Genomic DNA, 11,990 nt, shown 5'->3' with positions numbered 1-11,990 from the left:
AGTACCACCATGTCGTGTCCAGCCTCTCCCCAACCATCGCCACAGAGGTGAGGGATCTGCTACTCACACCGCCAGCCGTCGATGCCTACAGCACCCTAAAGGCACAGCGGATTCGCCGCACAAGCGCCTCAGAGGAGAAGCGTCTACGGCAACTCTTGACAGCAGAGGAACTTGGCGACCGCACTCCAACGCAGCTGTTGCGTAGGATGGAGCAGCTCCTCGGAGACAAGGCGACATCCATCGACGAGTCCCTCCTCCGCGAGCTCTTCCTGCAACGCCTGCCGAGCAACGTTCGGATGGTGCTTGCATCAGCGGGGGACATCGGCCTCGCCAAGATCGCCGAGCTTGCAGACAAGATCATGGAGGTCTCTACCCCGTCCCCAAACATCTCAGCAGCCCACACCCGATCCAGTCCAGACGAGGTGCGTGAACTACGAGCCAAGGTCGCGCGTCTCGCTGATCTTGTAGCAAAATTGCAAGCTCCTCGTGGCCGCCGCGCATCACGCGGGCGTTCCCCCGCCGGACGCCAGTCTCACTCCTCCTCCCGCACGGACACAGGCGAGTGCTGTTATCATGAACGTTTTGGCGCCGAAGATCTTAAATGCAAGCCCCCTTGCACCCAAGCGGAAAAGGAGAAGGCCGAGCACTAAGGGTGGCAAGTGCTCCGCCGATCTCCACAGCCGCCGATCCTTGTTTTTTGTGACGGACGGCACCTCTGGTGTTCGCTACCTCGTGGACACCGGGGCAGAGGTTAGTGTTGTCCCTGCAACCGTACAAGATCGTCGGCACCCCAGCACGTCGCAACTTCGTGCCGTGAACAACTCGGCCATTTCGACATACGGTGCGCGTTCCCTGACACTCGATCTCGGACTGTGGCGCACTTTTCGCTGGGTTTTCATCTGCGCGGCCATCCCGCACGCAATTCTCGGAGCAGACTTCTTAACGCGTTTTGGGCTGCTGGTGGACGTCAAGGGACGACGTCTTCGAGACGAAACGACACGACTCACCGTCCAAGGCATCGCCTCGTCTCTGCAGTCTATCAGCCCCACATTCGCGTTTCCAGCTGAGGAATCCCCGTACACGCGGCTGCTCGGCGAGTTTCCACAGCTGACGCCCGTTGGACCAGACGAGTGCCCTATCCAACACACCGTGACGCACCACATCGAGACGTCAGGAGCACCTGTCCACACGCGTCCCCGCCGGCTACCCCCAGACAAACTACGGGTCGTCCGACAACAGTTCGAACACATGCTCGAGCTGGGCATTGTTTGCCAGTCGGAAAGCCCCTGGTCCTCGCCTCTCCACATGGTTCCCAAATCCACGCCAGGGGACTGGCGTCCGTGTGGCGACTACCGAGCCCTCAACCGCAACACAGCAGAAGATCGCTACCCGATCCCACACATTCAGGACTTCACTGCATCGCTCGACGGCACTAGCTACCATCTTCTCCAAGATTGATCTGGTACGCGCTTACCATCAAGTTCCGGTCGAGCCCTCGGACATTCCAAAAACCGCCGTCACCCCACCCTTCGGTCTATTTGAATTTCTGCGCATGCCATTCGGACTCAAAAACGCTGCGCAGACCTTCCAACGTTTCGTAGACAAGGTGCTGCGAGGGTTTCCCTTCTGCTATGCCTACATTAATGACATCCTCGTGGCCAGCAAAACTGCCGACGAACACCTCGGACATCTCTGAGCCCTGTTAACTCGCCTGGCCGAATTTGGACTTGTAATCCAGATGGACAAGTGCGTTTTTGGCAAGCCCGACCTCGAATTTTTGGGCCATACTCTCAACGCTTCCGGCATCCGCCCACTTGTTACCAAGGTGCAGGTGATCAGAGAGTTTCCCAAGCCATCAACCAAGAAGCAACTCCGGGAGTTTCTCGGCATGATAAACTTTTATCGACGGTTTCTCCCGGGCTGCGCAGAAAAGCTCCACCCGCTGCACGGCATGCTCTCAGGTTCACGTAACCCCAAAGCCGAGCTCACTTGGGACGAGCGCCCCACATCCGCATTCCATCGTGCCAGAGAACTTCTGGTTACAACAACCATGCTTGTGCATCCCAAGGAAGCGGTCCCACTTTCGGTAGCAACCGACGCTTCGGACAACGCCGTTGGCGCCGTGCTTCAACAGGAAGTACACGGACAGTGACAGCCTCTTTCTTTCTTTTCCCGGAAACTAACTCCCACCGAGCAGCGTTATAGCACTTTCAGCCGCGAGTTACTGGCGATATACTTAGCCTTGCGGCATTTCAGGCATTATGTCGAAGGTCGGCAATTTTTTGTGTTGACCGACCACAAGCCCCTCGTGCACGCTTTTCGTTCACTGCGACCCGAGGTGGCAGCCATTCTCAGCGAGAGCTGCGACAAATGTCATGTGTCTCATAATTTACATCAGACATCCGGCACGTTCATGGCGCAGAGAACGTCGTAACTGATGCTCTGTCACGAATAGGCACATGCACTAACAAAACTCTGGCTGTCGTCGATTTCGAGAAACTGGCAGCTGCACAACGCAACGACGCCCAACTTCGCAACCTCCGTGCCACACCCGGACGGCTTGTGTGCAGTGAGGTCTCTCTTTCTATGTGTTCGACCGACCTTATATGCGACACATCAATGAGATCACCACGCCCCTACGTGCCACTACAGTTTCACCGCCAGATCTTTGATGCCCTTCACGAACTTTCGCTCCCCGGAATCAAGGCTACCCAACATCTTATAACATCTCGCTTCGTGTGGCCCGGCATCAACAAGGATGTTCGTCACTGGGCCCGCACTTGCATACAGTGTCAGCGCTGAAAAGTTCAGCGTCACACGGTCACACCCCTGGGAACCTTCGATCCACCCGAAGCGCGGTTCGACCACATCCACATAGACATTGTTGAACCGCTGCCGCCTTCCCAGGGAAATGCCTGCCTTCTGACTTGCATCGACCGTTTTACTCGCTGGCCGGAAGTCGTCCCCTTGCAAACATAACTGCGGAAACGGTGGCACGTGCATTCGTTGCATACTAGATTTCGCGGTTCGGCACGCCTTCCACTATCACGACTGACCGGGGCCGACAGTTTTAATCCAGTCTCTCCTCCAGCCTCACTAAGCTGCTGGGATCTCGGCGCATTCGCACCACTGCTTATCACCCCGCCAGCAATGGCATGGTGGAGCGCTTTCATCGCCAGCTGAAAGCCGCCCTCAAGACCCATCAACGTCAAGATTGGAAGGAAGTTTTGCCCTTCGTTCTTCTCGGCATTCATGTCTTTCTGCTAAATGACGCCGTGCGGAAGCCCCTGCAACCGCCCTACGACGGGCCACACAAGGTGTTAAGGCGAGGTTCAAAGAACATCACACTTGCAATTCGTGGTCGCACCAAGGTCGCCGCATTAGATCGCGTTAAAGCAGCTTATCTTAGATGGCGCCCCAACAGACACTTCTGCAACGGTACCACCCCACCCGGAACCGCCGCCTAAACAAACAACGCTCGCGCCGACCTCGCCTCCTCCACCCGATCACAAACAGATCATCGCCCCGGACAAGCAGCGCCCGACGAAGATCCAGACACGCTCCGGCCGCCACGTGCCACAGCGTCTGGGCATCGCAGCTCCTTTAACAGCTGCTGCACACCTCACTCGCGCGCCCGCGGCGAGTCGAAAGCCTAGGCTCGGATAACGGTGGTCTCTAAACGTTCGCCTACTCTCTGTGGAGGGAGTACTGTGGTGACGTACGCACGCACCGACCCAGCCGCTCCCGAGAGAACTTTTCTCCGCTCGATCGAGCGGCCCCGGAGAGCGTCAGATTACCTTACCTGGCTCAAGTGCTGCGTCGTCGACGGATGTTGCCGCACGCTTACGTAAGTCCGCGCAACATCCGTTGCACCACATTAGATAACATCTTGGCAATCGCACCATAGCACTGGCAATACTGATGTCTCATCTGGCTGACGTATTGCCTCGCGATTGCACCAGTTCACGCCATCGCGAGGTAACCCTCAGCACGAGGGTTTAAAAGGAGTCGGGACAGAGGACTGGACGGAGACGAGACGGACCGAGACGATATTTGCCCATCCACCTGGACTGACGACGACATCGATGCTGCATCATTATTCTAAAGTTGGGACAAATAATAACCAGTTAATTCAATAAAAAGTTAGTGTTCTCACCAACCGTTCCAGACCATTATAACTTCCGAGTCAAGTCTAAAACAACCCGAGACACTACAGAATCATTGTTCAAATGGAAATCTGAAGTCTTTTTCCAGCACTGATCTATCAAACTATAGTAATTATAGAAATGATACTTTCTGAAGCCAGAAACCACCTCGCAGCCTTCTTAATGGTACCTTTGAATATGAAACAAACCAGAAAACGTATATAAAAACAGGGAACATTTAACCAAAAAACAATGTTATGGATGCATTACAAACATATTAAATCATCAATATATGCAACATCACAGTCACTTCACCATTCTAAAAGATACCTGAAAATATGTATAACACAAAAAGGGATATGATTTACACCAAGCAAGATACTGGGCCATAGAACCAAAGTTTTGACAATAAAAAAACAATGAGGGGGTACCCAAAACTAACTGGAATGAATATCAGGAGGCCAGGCGATCGCAGTACCAGCATCCGCCTCTAGCAGCACTAAGCGGCATCCTTCCCGAGTCAGTTTGCCGACTCATGTCGTCTGCTAATGATCTAGCCGCATGTTGTGAATTTTTTCGTCAAGTGCTTAAAATCATTTTTTTGCTGTTTTTTGCAATGTCTGATTTGAAAGACCTTACACATTCACAAAACGATTTCCTTTCAAGACTTTTCATACGAGCGAAAAGAGAAAAGTCACACGGGCGAGCGAGGTCCTGAGAATACGGGAGGTGGAGAAGCGGTGTCATGCCATTTTTGCTAAAACAATTGTTGCACTGACAGGGCAGTGTGTGCTGGGGCATTGTTGCGATGGGACCATTATTCCCCCTTTCCCTCACATCGGGGTGTATGTGCCTTCCTGAGCTTCGCGAGTGTCGCGAAATTCCCAGGTAAAACACCTGATTAGCAGGTTCACCAACAGGAACAAATTCGGAGTGAACAATGCCCACATTTTTCTGTGTTTTCTTCAGTTGAGGAGGTTGAGGGTCGTCCTGAACGAGGTGAGTCGTCGATCAATAATTTACTGGCCTAAAGGAATACTACAACAAACTTTTGGTGCTCATTTTTCGGTCTATATGTGTTCAAAAAAGCAGTATCACATCGAACACACCAATATCTTGTTAAAAAGTCACGAAAAGGAATTTCAAAACGAATTAAACATTCAGCAAAGAGCCCCTGGTGGATGTCGCTAACGCCTCATTTGTAATGCCCGTCTAGGAACCTTGAGAGCTAGTGACGGTAACTGTCTCGCCTCCCGCCAAGACGAGAGAAGAGGTGAAGGAGGAACTCACCTCTTCCCAAGAATCCCTTTTGTGTGTCCCAGAAGTCGCTGTTGTCTCCCCACGAGAATATAGAAGAATAATCCGTCGCTCAAAATTCGTACAAAAGCAGCCGCTTCGGTGGCTGGAATGACTAGGCCATCCTCTCGACGTCAGCCTCACCGTAGCTTTGCTCGTCCCGAGACGAACTACGTCACGATTGCGTCGGATGTCACGTGGTCTAATCTGGGCCTTCTCCGAGCTCTTGCCCAGAGTGGGCCGTTTATAACGAAAAATACAGCCACCAGGCTCAAAATACAAACGTGTGATTGTCATTTATGGATATTATAAACCATATTCAACCTATTTTTCAACACAACGGGTATATTTCAAATTTCGTTTGGTAGAAAAGGACTAATAGACTTGAGATTTTCTATTAGCATCTTCTTTGTAAGCTTTCCGAAACATTACAAGAGTTTCCGGCAGTTTTTCCTAAAACAAAATTTCACAGCCGCTTGCTGTTCCTTGATATCAGACATTGCAAAAAGAAACAAGAAATTATTTTGATGCGCTTGGAAAAAATATTTATAGCAGACAATGCCAGTCGGCAAACTCACTCAGAAGGGTTGCTGCTAAGCGCAGCTAGCTGGGGAAGCTGGTACTACAAACGGGCCGCCTTTCAGAAATTCATTCCGGTAACTTTTGCATCCACCCTGGTATGATTCACTGTGCCAAAAGCTTTCGACATGTGCCATGTTTTGAAGAAAAGATGGCAACCAGTCAAATAGGCTCAAGAGACCTTATGCAACATTGCTTGGTGATCTGACAACACTGAGAGCGTCGCTATTTTAATTTTGGCAAGCGTCGTCGGTACCGAAGCACGGTGGAGGCATCGGAGAGAGCCATATGGGCAGTGTACGATAGCGCAGCAGCTGTTTTCCGCCTTCTGACCATGAAATGTCGACAAACAGTTTAAACATCCTACTGCAACTGTCTCATGAACCTCCAAGTGGCGTCTGCACACTGGCAACACCCTCGCCGAAGCAGTTCAGCAAGTCCTACGCCTTCACTGTGGATCCTTAAAGGCCGCTGTACAAACGGGACGTTCTGCAGGGAAGAACCTTCTCTCCCGAAGCTGGAGACGGGGAGGGAAAGGGCCAGCGCTGGGTGGAAAGGGTGTCTAGAGAAGGGGATTAGCCTCGGGGCGAGCCATCCTCTCGAGAGGGAGTGGGGACGGAACAAAGCTGGCCGTGGGGGTTCTGGCTACCAGGTGGAAGATAAGCTTGTCAAACGGCGACCTCGGATGCGAGGACGGGCACGTCAGAGAATTTGAAAATAGCTGCTTAATTAGCCGGAGGACCCAGTGCGGTCTACTGGCTCTAGGAGGTGACTCGGATGAAGAAAACTCGTTTTGCTCCAAAACTCTAAAAGCATTCTGGAACGTGAACTCTTGCCACAAATAAAGATAACACATACATGAAAAACTACGAAGGCACCTAAGCTTTCTCCTATGATGTGAAAATGCGCGAGCATTACAGGCAGAGTTATGTTGGCGCAACTTGCAATAAAGAAAGAAAATAAAGTTATGTCGGCGCAACTATAACGAATAGCGCGCTAGTTTCACGATCAAGAGATCCTAGCTTCGAAACCGGGCAGGGGATGATTGTTTCTCGTGTTCTTTTTTTATTTCGTTTTTTTTTGTTCGGTCACGTGACAATAAAAATCACATGAACAGAATTCTTTTTGGCCACGTCGCCAGAGATTTTTTATTATTATTATTACTTCTCCTTTTCTTCTGTCTTTTTTTTCTTCTTTTTTTTCGGTTTACGCTCCCTTTTGCAAAACTCTTTGCACCTCTTTCGCGTTACATTAGCGTTAGCCAAATCATTTTATTTATGGCAGGGAATTCTGCCGTACGTATCTTATGTTACTATTACCAACCCTGGCTTACAATACGCATAGAGAATTTCGTCCGGCAACCAGTTTGGGAATGACGAGGCCAAATTTGTGTTATAATTTTTTTGAGGTATAAGCATAATTTCGGCCTCGTTATCCGTCGGTCTCTATGATTGGCTCTGCAAGTATTTTTTGGGAAGGCAGACGACTGGCATTTTTAGTGTGCACGTGTGTCGACCAGAGTGAACATTGCTGAAGCGCCTCCAGTGTGATTTTGGCCGTAAATAACTGGAGGCCCCGGGCAATCCCACCCAATGTAGAAAAGTATCTACCTTTCTCGTTTCATAGAGAGCTATGAAAGGGACGAATCCCAGCCGAGTCAAACTAGAGGCTTGCAAACGCAATCGTGTTGACAATAGCTCCAAGGAGTTTGTATGACTCTCTCTGGCAGTGTGCAGAGGGTAAAGGCACGGAGGTAATATATGCTTTCGCCTAGTCACCTCGCAAACGGTTGGGTATTGGCTGCAGAGATCCATTTCGCTTTGTTTTATTACCGGGATTATAGCTTGATTTCTGTGTTCCTAATTTCACAGACAGAACGAAATCGCTTTTCTCGTGTGGCGTCACGGCGGTGAGACAGGAATGAATCAGTGTACCGGAATTCGACGCTTGTGCTCGTTCTATAGCGCTTCTAAAAACCGTGTGATCATGGCTGTCCAATTAACGTCAACAATGCATAAACTGCAGTTACTTGTACTCGTATTGCATCGTGAGGGAACGACTATGACTGGGTAAACAGGAATAGGGAGAATGGGTGCGTGTGATTTATTGAAGTTCGAATCAACAAATCAAGCTTCAACGAATGCGCTAGTATTGCATTCACTGAACCAGCTATATGAGTTTTCAGACGGTATATACCTTCCAAGTATGCGATTCGTGTCCTGCCAGTGGTGCCTCAGCTAAGTTAAAAAAGCAAAATCCACATTGAAAAAAAAAATGTTTACGGTGACTCGAGCCGCTCCCGCGCCGAATCATGTTTCACGTAAGCGTAATCTTGGGGTATAGATGCACGACGAGTTGTCTTCAATCATAAAAATAGTTTGATTACGATTATTGGCAGCGCTAAGAATTTGAAAGCCAAGCAGTGAAGACAACGGTGTTCTCAGAAATATTATATACATTTTATTTTACACTGTTTGACTACGCTGCCGTCGTTATGTTCTTGAATTATTGGCTAGCTTGTGGCGGACAGGGAAGTCTTGCAGGACCATATGATAGGACCTACACTAAACCTGCCGCACTTCAAAAAATGTTAGTCCAATGCATACAAGCTTCTTCAAGGCGGACGGAGCGTTGCGCATCCGGCAAAGCGCATACAATCGCTGCCCGCGGCGTTTTTTTTTTTTTTTTGTGTGTTTTTTTGAGGAGCGAAATAATTTTTAGTCAAGCAGCAGGCCCCCTCTTCGGCGGGTTAAGCCGGATTAACGGAGGCGTCTCCTAATCCATTCTCCATGTTGTCCCCTCTGGGGAGGGCGGTAAACAGGTGGGGAGGGCGTTGAAGGAAGGAAAAAAGGGCAGGAGAGGAGGAAACGCAGAAAAAGTGGAAAGCGCGAACTGTACGGCGGCCTTTAAGGGCTGTTTATACTCCAACGTCGGCGCGACGAACGTTCGCCGGCGCAACGCGACGTCCGCCGACCATGACGTTGCGCCGGACTGCTATAAGAACCCGCTCGCTTGGCGGTGTCTATACTCCAACGTTGGCGAACGCGCTTCCCTAGTTTGCGCATGCGCGCTGGGCTTTTCCGGTGGCGCACTTCCGCTTCGGCGTTCTGTTCCAACTTTTGTAGGTGGCGTAAGCTACCGCCCGATCCAAAGGGCTCAGCCGGATTCATTCATCCATCCATCTCCACCGGGAGGTCGGGGTTGGCGGTCGTGTCCAGTCGTGTGCTTTGCAGAATCAACATGAACGCGGACGTGCAAACGAAACGAAAGATAGCTGCAGTGATTCTGTGGCGTCGTATACAACGAAAGAGAATACGTACGATGTACGTAAGAGACATTTTTGATAAGCGGAAAGTTTTCGGCGAGTTTTATCACCTGGTCCAGGAACTGCGAGAGAGCGACCCCGAGTACCATTTCATGTACTTCAGGTAAGGCCGGAAAGATCAAGTCAGATTCGTTTTGCAGAATCAACGACAGAACTAGAATTCAAATCTGTCTTTCTTTTGCAGGATGACAAAGTCCTCCTTCGACAGGCTGCTCGCTCTCGTCTACGATCGTCTCGTCCATGCGCCCACGCATCGTTCCCCGATCTCTCCCGCTGAGCGGCTTGCGATTACACTCAGGTAATTATACTGAGTCTCTCTATCAAACATCCCATAATTGTAGCCACCGCCAGCCATGACATGGCACTGTTGGAAGGGTTCCAGACAGAACCCTTCTGTTGGCAGGTCAGAAGTACAGACGGTCATGGGAACAGCACCAGCCAACATTACTAGCACAAACACTGTAGAATGACATCATGCAAGCCATGTATACGCGTTTCCAATGTTTACATATCTGCAGCCCAGCTTGCGACCTCCACAGACTAGCATGTGAATGTTCATCACTTGAGAAAATACCGAGTCACGGCCCATACGCACGGACTCTGGAAATGGCTCCGGCGGGAAGTCTTTATGGGAAAGGTCTAAAGAAAGACTCTCAAAGCAAATAGCGTGGGCCAGCTCATGCCTGTAGCCTTTGCTGCCCTGTGAGCTGAAGGTTGTATGGAGTACAGTATTACTGCAAGGGTTCACCAAATACTCGCAAACGCAGGTTTGAGATAATCTCTGTTTGATAACCATATTTAAACTTTTTCACAAAATCTCACTTGTGTATTAGCATCACTCAGATTGGTCTTTGTAATAACATATCTTAGCAGGATGTAGTTGCAGTAGAGATTATATTGGGGCCAAGTTGTAGCCAATCATTAGACCTTTTGATTAGTCACTTCTCTAACGCAGACAATCCATGCAATATTTCCAGGTTCCTCGCATCGCCTGGATCCTTGGGACACATTGGTGTCAGCTACAGGATGCACAAGGCAACATTGTCTTCCATCCTCCGGGAGACGTTGCCTGCAATCTGGGAGACGCTGGCAACCTTGTTTTTGAAGCCGCCAACAGCTGCCAAGTGGGAAGAGATCCGCAGAGAGTTTGAAGTTAAATGGAATTTCCCGAACGCCATTGGAGCTATTGACGGGAAACATTTTGCAATGAGATGTCCCTCCAACTCGGGGACAACATGTTTTAATTACAAGAAGTTTTACTCGATGCAACCTCTAGCCGTTGTTGATGCTCGCTGCCGATTCACTTTGGTGGACATTGGTGCCACTGGTCATCAGTCGGACGGCGGAGTTTTTAGAAATTCAAACATTGGGAAGGCGTTAGCTGCGAATTCCCTTCAAGTCCCCACACTCTTAGAAAAAAAGGAGTCCAAAGGGAGTCACTGCTTCCATGACTCTCTTTGACACTTCACGACTCTCTTAGAGAGTCAATTTTTCGTGTGACTCTGTTTTGACTCTTCCCCTTCTCAGCGGGAGTCACAGGCCAGCAGCATTTGTATTACCGAAAAAAAAAATTATGAATGCTGCTTCGCGGCGTCCATCCGGCAACCCAAGCCCCGCCGTTTCCCTATGCACCTCTAGAAAGAGAGTCCGACACCATTTAGTTCAAAGCTTTGCCGACATTTTATTTTCAATAATTGTGCAAAAAAAAAAAAAATTAAAAAGGAAAGGAAAAAAAAAATAATGCACAAAGTTTCGTCGACATTCATTTTTCTCAAGAATAATTGTAAAAAAAAAAAAAATGTATGTTTATTTTTCCATCGAACCTGGGTTCGCTTTGCAAGAAGCGGGCACCTTTCCACATAGCTACACCTGCGAGTACTCGTTTTGAGAATTCGTTTTATACGAGATTCAACAAGTTTCGCGTCGTGCACATTATTCGAAACCGAATCCTGCGTCTGCATTTTACATATTTCTAGAACTGTCGTGGGGTGCGTCTCTGGGAGCGAGTGAAGGTGCAGCAGCTTATTCAAGACTATACTCCGTTTCATACGTAGCATGCAACGCAGTCAAAGCTAGCGCACCGGTTTGCATCGCCGACCGTGTCCACGTTCACCCCATAAAATAGTGCGTCCCCTGCGAAAACACTTATAAAAAAGTCGAAAAAGGTGCCTCCTTGGATCTAGAAACTGATAGTGGTGTTATGATTTCGACGGAGCACACATTTTTTTCAATAAAAAGGAAACGATAATGTAAACTACTTTAAATTGTTTTCGTTTTCGTCCGTGCGGCAGCAGCTGCGGGTTTTCGGGTTGTGTGGCACTGGCTGGTTTTGAGAAGATGGCGTCTTACGCAACAAGCTCAAGTACCTCTCCTGCTCGGATATGTTCAAAGATTCGTTGTGCGCAGACCTTGAAAGAGTGCAAGCAGGTGATCGCCAATGTGTACGCGAGTAGAAGAACGCGTTTCCCGGAGAAGTCGGTCGTGAAGTCCTGGAGACGGTCAGTAACAACACCGGAGTGTGGGCCCGTACTGTCGCGAAGTACAAGGCGCAGTGTCTATCTGGCAAGCTGGCGTCCCCGGAGCGAAGACCTCGCCATGTAGAAGTTTCGAGCACGGAGACTGTCAAGCATGCCGAATTCACAAAC

General features: G+C 49.6%; 1 protein-coding gene across 1 annotated transcript; it reads left to right on the top strand.

Moving 5' to 3' along the window:
* The first annotated feature begins 9,223 nt into the window (after positions 1-9,223).
* On the top strand, positions 9,224-10,957 carry LOC115311512. The gene is made up of 3 exons (XM_040211032.1): positions 9,224-9,448; positions 9,530-9,643; positions 10,323-10,957. Exons 1-3 carry the CDS (start codon positions 9,261-9,263, stop codon positions 10,804-10,806), a joined length of 786 nt encoding a protein of 261 aa, XP_040066966.1. The 5' UTR covers positions 9,224-9,260; the 3' UTR covers positions 10,807-10,957.
* The last annotated feature ends 1,033 nt before the right edge of the window (positions 10,958-11,990 follow it).

This window comes from Ixodes scapularis, unplaced genomic scaffold (genome assembly GCF_016920785.2).
Source record: "Ixodes scapularis isolate PalLabHiFi unplaced genomic scaffold, ASM1692078v2 PGA_scaffold7__128_contigs__length_106722199, whole genome shotgun sequence".
NCBI classification, from domain to species: Eukaryota; Metazoa; Arthropoda; class Arachnida; order Ixodida; family Ixodidae; genus Ixodes; species Ixodes scapularis.
The sequence above is the reverse complement of the archived record's forward strand: the minus strand, read 5'-3'. Positions and strand labels throughout refer to the sequence as shown.

Bases quoted from the DNA above. Each gene is read 5' to 3' on its own strand.
- LOC115311512 (XM_040211032.1), top strand. From the start codon at position 9,261: ATGAACGCGGACGTGCAAACGAAACGAAAGATAGCTGCAGTGATTCTG. The intron at 9,449-9,529 runs GTAAGGCCGGAA...TTTCTTTTGCAG, and splicing joins TACCATTTCATGTACTTCAG to GATGACAAAGTCCTCCTTCG. The intron at 9,644-10,322 runs GTAATTATACTG...CAATATTTCCAG, and splicing joins CGGCTTGCGATTACACTCAG to GTTCCTCGCATCGCCTGGAT.